Consider the following 16,692-nt stretch of genomic DNA (forward strand, 5'->3'; position numbering starts at 1 on the left):
AACACTGGCCCTGTCAACGTTTGCCTGGAATCTAGGCCAGCGTCCGGCACGCAAACTGCTCCAGATTTATAAATGCTCCTCAGTAGCTCTATATGGAGCAGGAATATGGGGTATTACTGCCACCGCATGTATTCAAAAGGTGGAAAACTGTTTTCTAAGGTATCTTTTAGCGGTCCCCAAAAGCTCCCCGATCTATGGCTGCCACGTGGAACTAGGTATGGACTATATATCTGACATGATTGCCATCCAACCGATCCTACTGTGGCAGCGTATATGGCATACAGATGAATGTAAGCTTACTCGCTCTTTGATTATCGACTGCCTTGCCCTAGAAAGATGGAAGTATGAGTAGTAAAGGGGTGTGCCCTCGTAACTCATGGACCTGGGTCGATATGTAAGTACAAAGATAAGGTGGTCCGAGTTGAATATGTATTTTACAATTATTATGTACTGGTATATGATAGAATCTTACACACCACAATTATTTTTCAATACATATATTCAGCGCAATAAGAGGTGTAGTATGCAGTATTTAAGGAATTGTATTTATTCCATATAGATGCAGTAATTATGCTTTTAATTGCATACCATTATTTGTAAATCGTCTGCATAACATTTATGTAATTTGTACAGTCATTACACAATTGTTGCTCTCAGTGAGGATAGGAAAAGGGGAGTGAGAGGTAAGTGTGGGACGTGGTAAAGGTGGTGTGACAGTGTTACATCACATAAAAATAATAACTCCTTTACAATTAAAGTACTAGCAATGTTCCCAAAGTACATCACACATAGGTTAGAAAAAATTGTTCATTTGTTCCTATGGCGTGTAGGGTTCGGCGTAGTCTACGTTTCTACCCCGAGTAAATAGAAGGGTTATTCTTCCCTCATGTTGGGGACTTCATCAGGACAAGGTGGAGAGCATGGTGTGAGGCGGACGGCATGTCTGGCGTCACGTCTTGGGCTTGAATTTGCTCCTATTGGTTTCGAAATTTTAATCCGGCGTCTTAAGTGTAGTAATTGGGGTCTTCATGTAGTATACTTCAAAATGTACTGCACATCATTCTTCTCTCTCGTGGGGCTGCAATGACCGGAGCGCCTCGGTTAGACCGTGATTGTGGCGGCTTATTATATTGTAAGATTCTACCATATACCAGTACATAATAATTGTAAAATACATATTCAACTCGGACCACCTTATCTTTGTACTAGAAAGATGGAAGAGCATAACATGGCTGGATTATGTTTCAAAATTTTTCACTGATCTAAATTTAGAGTCCCATTTTACCCATCCCGAAACCATCGTGGGCATATCACGAGCCACTCTGAAAAACGTATGTTTATCCCACCTGCGTGAGCTCCGAATGGCAAGAGAGATTTCTAAGCCGACTAATGTTCATCTCTTAGCAGTACAAAGCTCTTGGGGGACTCAGCCTTATTTACTGCTAACATCCATCACATATTATGACAAATTCTTGCTGACCCGGTTTCGCTTCAGTATTTTCCACCGCTTAGTGACTTTCCCCAAGACCAACGATTGGTCCTCAAATCTCTCCACCTGTCCTTGTGATGGGCAGTCAGAGCAAACGCTTCTCCATGTAATGTTCTTCTGCAGTCTCTATGACCACCCACGGAGAAATTGGATTTTACCATTAGTAAAATACATGGGATTGCGCCAATGCCGTCTGGCGCTCAAAGCCTTACAATGTTTGGACACAGAATTTTCAATTGTCCCTATACTCTGTTTTTTAAAATCATGTATTAAATTCCGAAAAGATTATGATAAATTCTATATTTAAAGTATTGTTTACACTACTGTGTATTAAGTTTCAGAAATCATATTGTGTTTAGTATCCTTTCTCTTTTGTGTTTCAAGGATAGATTTCTTTTTTAATGTATTAATTTAGTCCCTATTATACTTTGTTTTATCTGCACTAACCTTAGGAATTTGTTGTCTTTAAAAAAAAAAAAAAAAAAAAAAATGTATTCTGTACAATTGCTTTGATTCGTTTGTACTTTTATGGATAAGTTCCCTTATCCGAATAAAGTTTTATTTGATTTGATTTTGATTTGACATTACAGATTCGATGTTCTACAGGGGTCTGACGTTTCTTTTGCTTCACATGTCCCATGGGTTCCAATGAATAAATAATTTGGTGTTTATTTACTCATTCATAACCTATGGTTTCTATTCCATCCCTCAACATTGTTAAAAATTGTTGGATTGAATGACAATAAATATTCGTCCTTCTATTTTCTCTGTTTTAGTGTTTTTCTTTTTATCTTGTATGATCTGGGAGCTGCTAAAAGGTTATTTGAATGGGCATTTATTTGAATTGGCATCACTCCATTAGCAAGGAATGGGATGAGGTTAGGAAGATGAGGAGGTAATGCCAGGATTACTTACCAGTAATCTTCATTACTCCAATTCCTCCTTACTCATCTCAATCCTTACTCCTCTCCCCACCCTTCCTTCCTTTTAGCAGCCCTCCTGGACTTGCTAATGAACTAGAAGTTGTAGGAAAGAGAGGAGTTTATTCATCTTGCAAAGGCGATAGGGAGGAGTTGATGGACAGAGTCACTCCATTACATCAGTAAGATATGGGACTAGTAAATCAGAATCGGAGCAATGAAGATTACTGGTAAGTAATCCAAGCATTTTGTGCTTTTTAAACACTTTGTGCAGTAACATCGACCAAGTACCATGCAATTACAACTAAAACAGATGCAATGGTGAATTACAATGCTCAGCTGACTTTTCTGGTCGTGAAACCACATGGAATCCCATATTCCGTTCTGGTTTACCTCACACCTTTACCAACTGCATTGAGCAGGTTATAAAGGTATGCGTGTGGGGGTGAGATTGTGGGGTAGACGGAGTATGAAATAATAAGGGAAGGTTTTTTTTTAGCAGAGAGAAATATCATATGCTTCCCCCTGTTCAAAATAAAACACCATGAGGCAGGGTGCTGCAGCCAACCTTTTGTGTACTTTTTCTGGCCAGAGAAACCGTGACCGACTGTTCCTCATCTCATAAATCCAGGTGCGGAAAAACCTAATCATCATTAATCAAGTGAGGCGAAATTAATACACTCAAGCATGTGTTAATTTGGTTCCACCTGACTTGTAATCAGGACAGCATTCTTTGCCGCAATCACAAGACAGCACTATCTCCATTTAACGCTACTGTTTAGGAGCTATTGAAGCATTTAATAAAACTGTTTTTTTCCTTTCCTGCAGCCAGCCCTTCGCATCCCTATGGTATAACTCTTCTTAACTGTGATGGCCACTCAATGACACTTGGCTGGAAAGTGCCGAAATTCAGTGGTGGATCTACAATTAATGGTTATTATATTGACAAACGAGAAGTCAACCATCTTAACTGGCACGAAGTCAATATCAACGTAATCAAAGAGAGACTTTTTACGGTCTGTATTACTGCTAATGCTTATTATTTTACTCCTGTCTTTCTATTGTAGCTAGCAGAAATAATATCTATCTTTCAGGTGCTCACCTATAGATGAGAATGGGAGCAGTGTTAAAAAAAAAAGATTTAAGCCATATTGCATAACATAGCTATCTGGTGGCATCTGGCAGAGTTCAGATTCTTGCCAAATTTGAGTGTTCCCAGAGACAGTAACAAATGTGATATCCTGCAACTAGGGGGTGCATTCAGCTTTCTTGATACCCCTTCCATGATCACGTTGTATGTGTGGATGTGAGGGAGGGGGAATAGTTGGAGCTCACCTTGACATAAATAGTGTACTTGCAAGAGCTGGGAGATGATAGCGCTTATGAGGAAAACAGTCCCTGTGTTTGTGCGTGTGTGTGTGTGTGTGTGTGTGAGAGAGTTAGTGAGTGGAAACGTTTGTGTGTGTGCATGCGTGAGCGTTTGCATATCTTTTCTTGAGTGCGTGAGTGATGCAGAAGCACATCATAGTATCAAAGCTAGCAAACAAGAGAAACAGGCATATAAAGGATTAGCTGCCATGTACAGTAGGAATTATATTACAAACAGTAGAACGACCCTTTATTCATCGGAGATAACGGATATAAACGTGAAAAGCAAGAAAGGCCAGCGGTGGTACTTTTTAAACTGCACATAATTGATGTTGTTGTTATTTTTGCTTTTTAGTAAGACATTCACAAATACCATTGTGATTCCGTGGTAGGAAGGGACTCCCCTCTCTAATACAGAATCGTAAACAATTTGGGATTCGGTAATAGGTTACTGAACCACCAATTGGGCCTTTGAACATTAAAAAAAAGCTTTTTTTGTGCTCACAAATGTCCGAATATGCAAATGTTGCCATTTGCAGCCTCAGAAAAGCTTTATAAACCTGGCCCATAGTGCCATGCCAACTACAGGATATGTTCAAGCTATTAATTGTTTCTCAGCAATCGTATCAACTATCATAAATGTACTCCCAAATCTTCCCCCCAAAAATTGAAGCAACCCTCTGGAAGCCAGGGCCACCGACAAGCATTGTTAACTATATATATTGCTTACATTTGAATATGCAGCTGAATTCCAGTGAACACACCATCTAACAGGTTGAGCAGGGAATCTTTATTATGAAGCAATGGCCCTACAATTACACCCCTAATATTAATTCAGTTAAGTCGAGGCCCATAAACTCAGGATTTATTTGGCCAAGTTCATTGCAGTTCGTAGATGTCAACTATCAATATTTTGTTGGCTAGTGCATATGGTCTCATGGCAATTTATTGTCATCTTTGCCATTCTCTTTATATACCAGGAGAATCACACCACATTGCTCTACAGTGAGTTGTTTCTGCAAGCCTCTTCCTCTCCTCCATTCACAAGGCAATGCTTTCCACCTCTGCCCAGTATATTACAATTTTTGTTAACTGAGTACGAAGGAGAGGTATGAGAGTTTTCCATTATATGACAATTGATCTTTTGCCATCAGTAAAGCAGATCAAGAAACTTAAATGCTACCTTTTTCCACTTAGGTCATGGGAATAGTTCCAAAATGCTGCTCTCCACATTTTTAATGTTAGTAAAATAAAAGACCGACACAATAAGCCCATTAGCACGTGGGTATATAGCTACTATCAGCACAGTGTTCCTCTGGAATCTTTTTCAGACACCAGGAACCATCATACTTCACTCAGTGATACACCGAATTAATTATAAAATATTAGTCATTTACATATACATTACAGTATTGTTGGAAAGTGGTTATTAGTAATGATAAGTAAGGCCCTACCACTAGTAACAAGGCCACAAAGACAATAAAAGGTTCACTCATGGTTTCAATAAATTATTTCCTTTTTCAACCACTGATAGCTGGCAACAAGCAGGCAGGCTTAACTTAGGAGACAGGTGTGTAAAGCAATTTAAAACAACAATGCAAAACAACAATAGATTAAATAAGTAAGACACGATATAGGCTTATAGCCCGCTGTAGCTCCAGCCTTAAACGCCCGAGCCGAAGGCCAGGGCCTTTGACAAGGGAGCAGGACTTTAATAGCTGGTATAGCCCAGCTACAAAGGGCTGTAAGGCTATTAGAACATCCTGCCACTCAAGGGCAGAATGTTCTAACAAATAAAACAAAGGCATCTAGGAACCCGAGGGGGTTTAAATCCCTTTGAGCTCCGAGAGGCTTTTATTCACAGCAACAGCTGTGAACAAAAGCAACATTGGACTGTTGCTCTGCGGGCCTTCACCGGCCCGTAGAAGCACGGAGCTCTCCATTGTTTTCAGTGGAGTTCTTCACATTCCAATGTTATAATACACAATAAAAAATCAACACCATAGGTTATATTTTTATGAACAAATAGACACCAAAAACACAAAAACAATCCAATGTATGGAACGGGAGATATGAATTTTTAAATAATAAACACGTTTTAGTGCTTTAAACCCATTGCATCAATTTGTGACATCTGGTCGCGCTTGACAGGGACCAAGTCAAAGTTTAAGGCTGACCACAATGAAGACCTGCTCGGAAATACTTACTTAGAAACTTTTCTGGAGGATTCTCTCTTGACGGCCTGTGGACCTCTCCAGCAGGCCAGATGTGTAGCTCTTTCATTGGCTAGGTCAAACGGGGGCCCCGATCAACTTGAGCTCTGGAGATTTCAGCGGGACAAACCTGAAATTCATGCGGGGTTGTGGTTCGACATAGTCGACTTCACTCTAAATATCAGATCGGTCAATTTATAGATCTTTTTCCAAAAGTTGCTCCAAACTTCTCCTAATTTCTGGATTGTCTTCCTGAAGTTCCTCTTGAGGGTTCAAAGTGTGCAAAACACCAATCCAAAGGTCTAGAAGCTCTGAGACGGTCCTTGGGATGTTGGGACTACAATTTCCAAAATGCACCTGGCTAAAACCCTTAAAGTCCACTAGATGCACTCTAGTATGGGGCGCTTCTTAGTTGAGATGATGCAGGTAGGCTTGGTTAAGCTATAACTTACAGAGAGTCCACTCTTTAATCCTTGTGAAGCCAGGCAACGTCCTAAGGTCTGTAGTACCAGATTGTGCCACAGGTGCAGTCCTACAGAGTGCAGTCCTTTGGTTGCAGATAAGGGTTCCAGCAGGGCAGTCCTTGTTGTTTAAGGCAGTAGACATGAGTTGCTTGGCACCTCTCACATATTTATTCAGTGTACCTGGGCGTCAAGCAGGGGGCAGCCTTGACTAATGGCTTGCAGGTTGCCAACCTCAGATATGATCACTTCCTCCACATTGTGGCAGATTCTTGTTCCAGAAAGCACTTGTAGGACCTGGCATCTTTTGGAGTGATTTCCCCTGTCTTTTTTCCTCTCACCTACTGTTTTTGACTGTGTTCTGCATTTTGTTTCTAATTATTTTAGGACTCCTGGCACTTTGCCATTACTGATCAGTGCTACAGTGCAAGTGCTCCCTGTGTACATTGTATTGGTGATTGGTTTATCAATGATTGGCATATTTGATTTACTAGTAAGTCCCTGGTAAAATGCACCAGGTGTGCTCAGGGCCTGTAAATCAAATGTTACTAGTGGGCTTTCAGCATTGATTGTGCCTTCCACATAAGTAGCCCTTCAAACATGTCAGGCTCTGTGTAAAGCAATCCTCAGGGATTTGCTTTTATTCTGGCTTGCAACCGACAAGCTCGAAATGGGGCACTGCTCCTCCGACGTGCCTCTGTCTGACAATTTGTTTGGACACATTTTAATTAAAAGCTCTTTAATAACTTTTTCTCTCGAGTCAGTGACCAAGAAGATTTTAACCGTTTACAGACTTAGCCAGGATTAAAAATTCCATACAGAAAGCTGTTTCCACCCTCTGTAGTGTATCTGGAGCCAGGTTAGGGAAAGACAGGTTTGTGTGCACTACAAAGACTTTTCTTTGAAATTTGCCTACTTCAAAGGCAGAAAGGGGTTTACGTATTGGACCCCTGACACTCTAAAGTCAGAACACTTCTGTACAAAGGACATTCTGCCAGGAAGAAGAGCTGGGTGCTGTAGGTGGGACTGATACTCTGCGTGTTGTTTTGTTGTGCTAGCCTGCTGCTTGCAGCTTAGGGATCCTCTGCTGAGAGCCCTGACTTGCCAAGTGGTGCCAAATCCAGTTCCTGGCACCTTCAAAGTGCAAACTGGTGAGAAAATCCATGCATCAACTCTAAGCGCATGTTATCTCAATGCTGCACTGCTGTGCGGCTGAAAAAGCGATGCATCACCATTGTGTGGCTGAAGAATCAATGCAGTGCCTGCTGCGCAGCTGATAAACCACTGCAGCCCGAGTCCCAAGCACCATGTCACTGATGTCTGTGGCACCCACTCCTACTCTGACGCAGTCCTCCTTTGCTGCTGAAGAATTGATGCATCACCTGCTTTGGGGCTGTGAAATAGACGCAACAGCTGCTTCATTGCCACCACATTCACACAGCGTGCCTGGATTTTGACACATCGTACTTCGCCGCTGTCTCTTTAGCAACGTAGCCCAGCAGTAAGGAACTGAAATAAAATGTTTGAACATCAATGTATCACCTCCCCTGACAGTAAGGAAACAACGCATCACCTTTCCTGGGAATAAAGAACTAATGCATCTCTTCATTTTTGCAACACCTCACCTCCCCTGCGCATGTTTTCGTCTCTGAATTTTGACAGATCTCAGGTATTTTGTGCTACAAATGATGCATTCATAGATTTCTATGGATTACATTTGCTTAGCCTTTGAAAAGTGTTATCTTTACTTGTTTATGTTGGATATTTGTTGTGCTGGCCTTGTTTTATTCAGATAAATATTAGCTATTATTCTAAACTGGTGTGGACTCATTTTGTAGTATTTTGACTGTGTTATTGTGTGTGTATACAAATGATTTGCACATTACCTCTGACATAAGCCTGACTGCTAGTTCCAAGCTACCAAGGGGGTAAGCAGGGGTCATCTTAGCTGTGTGACTTCCTTACTCTGACTCAAGAGATGGTTCTCACTTGGACAGGGTGCAAACCACTGCCAACTAGAGACCCCATTTCTAACAGCGCTATTCTTCCAAAATGCAAAATGGATCTGGCTAAGTCAATCCGCTGGTGTGGCTAAGATTCTCTAATGCTCCCCTTCTAGCCCATTCACTAATCTAATTACAGGAAATCCAGTGAGGCTGAGACTGCAGGATGTAGGGGTAGGCCTGTGCTGTCTGAAAGTGTCATTCTCCCATTGAAGACCAGTCTGATTGCACCACCCCATCCGGCCTTTTGCCTCTGCAGCTCAAGTTCTCCACCCACAGGAAATCCTTTGTCCATCTAGCAGTCTACTTCACAGCTCATGGAGAGAGCTTGGCTCAGCATGGGGAGGCTGGCCAATCCGGAGACAATGGTAGGCAGGCTGGATTCAGGCTTGCTGAAAAGAAAACTCTTTAACTTCTTGTCTGTAATAGGTATACCAAATCTAAAAAAATCAAACTGTTGGGCTTATTCTATTAATTTAAGTGTTTGAATGACATTTCTAGCTTGCTCCTGTCAATATTATAATTAAATCAAATATTCCCATGTTAGCCTGTGGAGCGTAGTTTCCTACAATTGGGGAAAACGAAATTGCCAGTTTTTCCCTAACTAGGGCTTACAAAGCAACTTTTATAATGTCCCTGCTTATGCTTACAAGGCACCATGCCCCCGGGGCACCTAGGGGAGACCTGAAGGGTGACTTATATGTATAAATAAGGGAGTTTGAGGCTTTGGAAGTACCTTTAATTCCAAAGTTGAATTGGCATATACATTTCATATGAAGGCAGCCTAGCCTGAAAAGCAGTTCTGCTGTTAAAATGACAGCAAGCAAAACAGTAGTGCACACCCATGTACAGTAAGTTTAATGGGCCTCTACACCTACATGCCCTATTATATACTAGGTTCTTACAGCTAAGTTGCCAGTACCAATTGTAATTACACCTAATTGCCAAATACCTTATAATCAGACCACTGGCCCTGGGTATGGTAAGTTGAACCAAGGGCACAGTCAGTGTCAGGTATCACCAGTATCAAACAAACATTGGGGTTGATCAGGGCAAAAAGGATGACTTTCTCGTAAATATGAAGCAGGTACAAAACATCCAATTGTTGTATAGTGACTAAAAAGTGCAGGCGATGCACTGCAAAGGAAGTGATAACATAATTATCTACAAATAAAAAAGCTGATTTTTGTGGTAGTCTCTGACCCCTGTATGTTCTAATTCACAGTTTCACCTTCTAACAATATAGAAACTCTGGGCCAGGGGGTATTTATTTTGACGTTTCATCCCTAAGAGTATTTGCAGGGTCTTATCAGGACAAGTCGTCTGAAAACTATTGCCTACACGAGAGAACAAGAGGCCAATTCAGAAGAAGAAAATGTATATGTACTGAGTGTTGATATGAAAATGTGCACACGTGTTACTCACCATGTCAAAGTATTTGTTGTGACTTAGCGTACTATTTGAGAGTCCAATCATGAAATTCTATAAGGTAACTGTTACACCTATCAGTCTAGGGTCGCCTTTCCCCAAACGGCTTGCCTTACTACTCCATATTTTTTCTGATCTTGTTCTTGTTGGCCATACAGCTCTGTGAACTTTACTACTGCTAACCAGTGCTTAAGCGCTTGCACTCGCTCCTACAAACTTTGAAGAATTGGCTTGCACCCAATTAACACATTTAATGTACTTAATAAGCCCCAATTAAAGAGGTACTACATGTAATCAGGACCTATTTATTTATTTTTTGTGTGTTTTATAGAGCCCAAACTTGACCCCTTTGGGTTTCAGAGAGCTCTACAATCCCACTACTGCCCCTAAACAGAAAACAAGGATACGCACCAGACGATGGTATAAGCTAGTACCAGAGGAATGGGAATCTATACTACGGGAAACCATGAGTCCCCTGCCCACGGACCCCAATTCCGCTGACAGAGAATTTAACGACTGGCTAGCCCTTCCCCTAGACAGTCTTGTTCCTCTCACCAGTACCCTAAGACACGTCAAACGGACCACTCCCGCTCCCTGGTACACACCCGCTCTCAACGCCCTCAAGAAGGAGTGCAAAAAGTCTGAACGTTCTTGGAGGAGAAACAAGGCGACACTGGAGAAAAGTGCGTATCAATCATCCATGAAAGCATACAAACGAGCCCTTCGCGACGCAAAGAGTGCCTTTTACGAGGAAAAAATAAAAGGTTCCTCTTGCTCAGCTAAGGAGACCTTCTCCATCCTTAAAGAGCTCCTCCATGTCCCCGACCCTCCACAGAAACCCATGGACCCCAAAGCAGCGGAGGAAAAATGCGTAAATCTGGCCTTCTTCTTTGACGAAAAAATCAAAAGAATCATCACCTCCCTTCCTGCCACTAAACCTGACATCACAATAAGATCCAAGGAGTCATCGTCGCCACCCAATAAGCTACATCTAGCGGCGCTCGGCCCAGTCACAGAAGAGGAAGTGATGGCCGCACTCATTTCAACTAAGAGCGGAGCCCCCAGTGACCCAGTGCCCGTACGGTTCGTCAAAACCATCCCTCAGGCCATAGTCCCTCAATTGACAGCCCTCATTAACACCTCACTGGCACTAGGAGAAGTCCCCTCGAACTGGAAAGAGGCTATCGTCAAAGGACTCCTCAAAAAACCATCGCTAGATCCTGCCGACCTATCCAACTATAGACCCATCTCACTCCTCCCCTGGATAGGCAAGGTGGCGGAAAAATTAGCAAATAAAAAACTATCACACCTCCTGGAGTCAAACCATCTCCTCAATGACTCCCAGACGGGCTTTAGACCAGGTCAGGGTACGGACACCGCCCTCCTGGCAGCAGTAGAAAAGTCCAGGGAAATTATCGACACAGGAGGATCAGTGGCAGTGGTCCTCCTGGACCTGAGTGCGGCCTTTGACACGGTCAGTCACCAGGTCCTGATTCACCGTCTCGATAATATCGGGGTGAAAGACAGGGCACTAAAATGGCTCTCATCCTTTCTCTCCCGACGCTCCTTCCAAGTATGGGAAGGTGAAAGCCGCTCCCCCTCCATTCCCCTCCAGTGTGGCGTGCCTCAGGGCTCATCCCTGAGCCCCACGCTGTTCAACGTGTATATGGCCCCACTGAAGGAACTGGTGTCACCCTTTGGAATATCTATAGTTAGCTATGCTGACGACACTCAGCTGGTGGTAACGCTCTCCCACCCCAAGCTAGAGCCCTCCAATCTCCACGACTGTCTAACCAGTGTACATCAGTGGATGGGTGACTCTGCCTTGAAACTAAACGGCTCCAAAACAGAGATCCTGCTCCTAGGGCATAACACCACGAGCCTCCCCCCGAACATCTGGCCCGCCTGCATGGGTGAACCCCCCACCCCCAAGACTGAGGTCAAGAGTCTCGGAGTATGGCTAGAGACGGATCTCACCTTTAGGACACAGGCAAGAAAGACTGCCGGCACCTGCTACGGACTATTGAAATCGTGCAGGAAGGTACTTCCCCTACTGCCTTTCCAATCGCGTCTCCTGCTGATCCAAGGCCTAATTTTATCGAGGCTGGATTACTGTAACGCCATATACCTAGGATCTCCAGAAGCCACGCTCCAAACTCTTCAAAAAGCCCAAAATGCCGCAGCCCGACTCCTGACAAACACCCCGGCAAGAACATCTGCCAAGCCCGCACTGAGGACGCTGCATTGGCTCCCTATTAGGGAAAGAGTAACCTTCAAGGCCCTCTGTCTGGCCCACAAGGTACTGCACAATGCTGGCCCTCCTATCCTTGGGAACTGGATCACACCTTACAGACCCACAAGAGCGCTCCGTTCCGAACATGGGAACTTCATCACGATCCCCAAGGTGAGGAAGGCCCGGTTCGGTGGCCGTCGCTTTTCGGTCAATACGGGAAAAAAATGGAACACACTCCCCCTGAGCCTCAGATCAGAACCAAACCTTCTAAGGTTTAGGAAGGCCCTCAAAACCCTACTTTTTCCCTGAGCCATCCCTCCCACTCCCGACTATCTTCCACTGGTGGTAATAGGTTCAGCGCTGGGATACCCCCTGGGTGACTACGCGCTTTAGAAATCTTTAAATAAATAAATAAATAAAATTAACGAGTTGTATACAAGAGACTTAGGAAAGGGGGGAAACATTTGGGATAAAACATGTAGATACATTTTACAAAAGCAAGTGGTCCCAGATCCAGAAAGAGCGGTCCCAGATCCAGGGGTGGTATGCCCAGAGGTGCCGGGTGTATAGCATTCGGATAATCCAAGGTGGGGCAGTAAGGTGTGGACCTGTAAATTAAATGGTATGAGTGAGCCTGCATTACTGATTGTGCTATCCATATAAGTAGCTCTGTAGAAGATTTCCCAGGCCTGCCATTGCAACCTGTGTGTTTTTTGTTTTAAACTGCTGTTTCGACCTGGTAAAGTAAACCTTTTTCCATGCACAACTCTTCCTTTTTAATACAAATAGGAAACCCCTGGGCGGAGCCCTTAACAGCCCACAGGGCAGATGCAATTTAGATTACAAATTAGGGAATGTAGTTTAAGATTTATATTTCCTGGTAGTACAAGAATCTTCAGTTCTTTTTCACTACTGCAAGGCCTGCTTCAACCAGAGGATAAAGTTGAAGTACCTTGTTACATTTAATAAGCTGCATCTTCCAGGTGGTAACAGATAAACAGTTCATGTTTGATGTATTTGGAGTTGCAATAAAAAATAATCTTTTATAATGAAACCGGAGTTTTGATTGGAATTTTGAAAATGCCACCTTTAGAAAGCTGTCCATCAATTGTTCTTTTTTTATTTGTCACCCCGAGTGGGATGGGTATGCCCAGACGTGGGTCACATGCTCTCCATGCCACTGGAGTTGAGCTATCCTGGCTGATGGGGGTGAAACCCCGAAACCCGTCCTAGGATGCTTGATTCCAGTTCAGGGAGGACCTGGCCTGGCAGTTCAGGCTGGACTCTTCCCATTGGGCACAGGGTAAAAACTGATTTTCATATGGCTGAGTTCAAACTAATATGGCATGGTGAGTAAAAAAAATTTGGATTTAGGCCCAGATCTCTCTACTGGGGTGAATGTGTGACATTGATATGCATTTTGTCTATCAATAGTTACTTTTGCATTTGTCACCCCGATTGGGACGGGTATGCCCAGACGGGGGTCCCTTGCTCTCCATGCCACTGGAGTTAAACTATCCTGGCTGATGAGGGGTGAAACTCCAAATCCGGCGCAGGATGCTTGTTTCCAGTTCAGGGAGGACCTGGCCTGGGAGTTGAGGCTGGACTGTTCCCATTGGGCAGAGGGGCAAAACTGATTTGCATGTGGCTGGTTTCAAACTGGAATGGCATGGTGAGGAAAAAAAAAACAACAAAGGGATTTAGGCCCAAATCTCTCTGCTGAGGTGAATATATGACATTGTTCTGCATTTTGTCTATCAATTATTCTTTTTGCATTTGTCAGCTCGAGTGGGATGGGTATGCCCAGACTTGGGCCCTGTGCTCTTCATGCCACTGGAGTCAAACTATCCTGGCTGATGAGAGCTGAAAGCCCGAAACCGGTCCTATGATGCTTGTTTCCAGTTCAGGGAGGACCTGGCCTGGCAGTTCAGGCTGGACTGTTCCCTTTGGTCACAGGGTCATGACTGATTTGCATATGTCTGGGTTCAAAGTGGAATGGCATGCTGAGCAAAACAACGATGGATTTAGGCCTAGATCTCTGTACTTGGATTAATGTATGACATTGTTCTGCATTCTGTTCATCAATTGTTATTTTTGCCTTAAGAAAGTTGGTATTTCCTGCTTTAGTCATTCATTGCCTGCAGCTTGTCCATGGGTCACAAAACTGGGTGAAGTTGGCAGGTGGTCTTTGGTATTCCTCTTCGACATCCATACAAAATAAAGAACGTAGGTGCACCTGGGTGGGCCATCACTGGCAAGATGGGAAGGCAGAGTTAGGCACAGCCCCAATCACACCTGAATCGGCTGTCTCCTGCCTTCACACACCAACTCTTCAGTATACTTCTGGACATGTGGATGACTCTATCAAGAAGAAGGACTGCTGTACTACACAAAAGTCTGCCACTCTGCTTGACTGGTGCCATGAATCTCTGCTGCCTGTTGTGTTGACGTGCATCCCTCTTCCCTTGGAGAGAGGAACAGGCCCTGTAACCTGACCCCACAACCACCAGCGTGACTCCAAGGGCTAGTCTCTTATAACCAGCACCTGGACTCTGCAACTGTGAATCCTACCCTGCCAAGTGATGCCACCCCAGTCCTGGACCCGTGGAAATGGGCCTAATGGTGCTCTGTCAGTCATCTGTGAATCCAGCAGACCAGAAGCATCACCTGTGCTGTGCTGCACAACCTCGAGCAAAACGGATGCATCGCCTCTGCTTCTGGGTTCTTCCAGCTGAAAAAGTCTGCATCAACCTCACAGCCAGCAAAAAAACTGCTGATGTGCGTCTCAGCCCTGACGCAGGATCTTGCATCACAAATGTCTTGTCAATGGCAGCCTTGACGACGATGCAGGATTTCACATTGTAAGCCCTGCAGTCTTGTCCAAACCAGCCGATGATTCATGCATCATTGATGCAGGACTTTGCATCTCAAGCTTCCCCATTCGAAGGACAATGCAGGATTTTACATTGCAGTTCTCCGGAAACAATGCATTGCCTTGGCTGTGTGAAACATCCTCAACCATACCCTCACAATGCTCTGCAACTAGGATTTAAGGTACTCTTGTCCAGAAGGCCTTCCTGGGTCCCTGTAGCTGGCGTTGCTCTATCACAGTCAGCCTGACCTTGTGACTTTTTTACGGTCCGGCGCAACCAGATATCCACAGTTGCCTCTTTTGCTTATTTTGTTGCTATTTTAACCTAAATCTTCAAACTTGCATATCCTTTTCAAATTATTACTATTTGAAGGGTTGCTCAAATGCTTTACACATTACCTCTGAGTTAAGCGTGACTGCTCTGTGGTAACCTACCAGAGCATTGGGAGCAGGTTACTTTAGGGTCTGCTTGTAATGTCACCCTGACAAGGATTGTGGTTCCTGCTTGAGTAGTGTTTCACCCCACTCAACCAGTAGCTCAATTTCTTACAGTAACGCGAAAAATAATGGGTTGTCTGATATATAGTTCACATGAAGGATATCATTAAAGCTAAAGCAGTAGAGAACGCCTACATCCTCTCTCAGAGTGAGTCTTACAGGATCATCCCCAAATCAAAATCCATCAGCATAGGTATAAGAAATTGTATCTCAATAATGTGTGGGCAGTATTAGTCAATGGTATAATCAATCAGTATAGTTGTGAATGTGGACCGGCATCATGCAGCATTCCAAACAACCAAGTGGTACTATGTTATCATGGAGTGTGCCTCAGATTGAATTTGACTACAAGCTACCTGAGGTCATGCCGAATGCCCCAGAACGACTAAAATAGAATCTGTGAATCAACCCCCGTCTCATGTACCAAGCACATATCAAGATGTGTGCCAGATTTAAAACTGAGAATCAACTGGATTACCAAACCCCAGTGTTTGTTGATAATTACCTCCAAAATCAACGTTCTATCAAATGTATAGGACTAACTGCCAGATTCATCAAAGACCCGTTTTGCGAGTCTTTAATAGCGATTCATAAGGAATAGCTTATAAGGACTTGCAAAACGGGATTCATGTAGGAATTGCAAAAAATATTGCGATTCCTACATGTTCTTTATTTGCGATTAGCAAATTGCTAATCGCAAATAAGGAATAACTCCCCATGCATTCCTATGGGCCTACAGGCCCATAGGAATGAATGGGGAGTTATTCCTTATTTGCGATTAGCAATTTGCTAATCGCAAATAAGGATGCGGTTTCAAGGGTGCAGGGGTGTCCAAAGGACACCCTGAAGCACCCCTGAAATGTGAATTTACACTGATGTTGTGCACACACATGTCCAAAGGACATGTGTGTGTAACATGCAACTTAGAAAAATGCATTTAAATGCATTTTTCTAAGTTTTCGCTATTTACCACGAGGTTTGACTTCGTGGTAAATAGCGGTCTTAAATTGCGAATTCACAATTTTTTAATGTTTCATGAATGGCATTTAAGGAATCTCTAATAGAGATTCCTTAAATGCTAATCCTCGCAAATTTGCGAACTCTTTATTAGCGATTTTTGCATTTGGGATGATGAATCGCAAATGCAAAAATTGCACTCGCAAAGGGCCAGATTCTCAGAATCTGGCCCTTTTGCGAGCGCATTTTG

At 43.4% G+C, this 16,692-nt stretch overlaps 1 protein-coding gene across 1 annotated transcript in view; it reads left to right on the forward strand.

Moving 5' to 3' along the window:
• MYOM2 (myomesin 2) overlaps positions 1–16,692 on the forward strand; it is a 724,606-nt gene that overhangs the window by 473,190 nt on the left and 234,724 nt on the right. Inside the window, exon 18 of the mRNA XM_078647923.1 lies at positions 3,238–3,425. Coding sequence (XP_078504049.1) covers positions 3,238–3,425 — 188 coding nt within the window. The remainder of the gene's footprint in view (positions 1–3,237; positions 3,426–16,692) is intronic.

Source organism: Lissotriton helveticus, chromosome 6 (genome assembly GCF_964261635.1).
Source record: "Lissotriton helveticus chromosome 6, aLisHel1.1, whole genome shotgun sequence".
In the NCBI taxonomy this organism is placed as follows: Eukaryota; Metazoa; Chordata; class Amphibia; order Caudata; family Salamandridae; genus Lissotriton; species Lissotriton helveticus.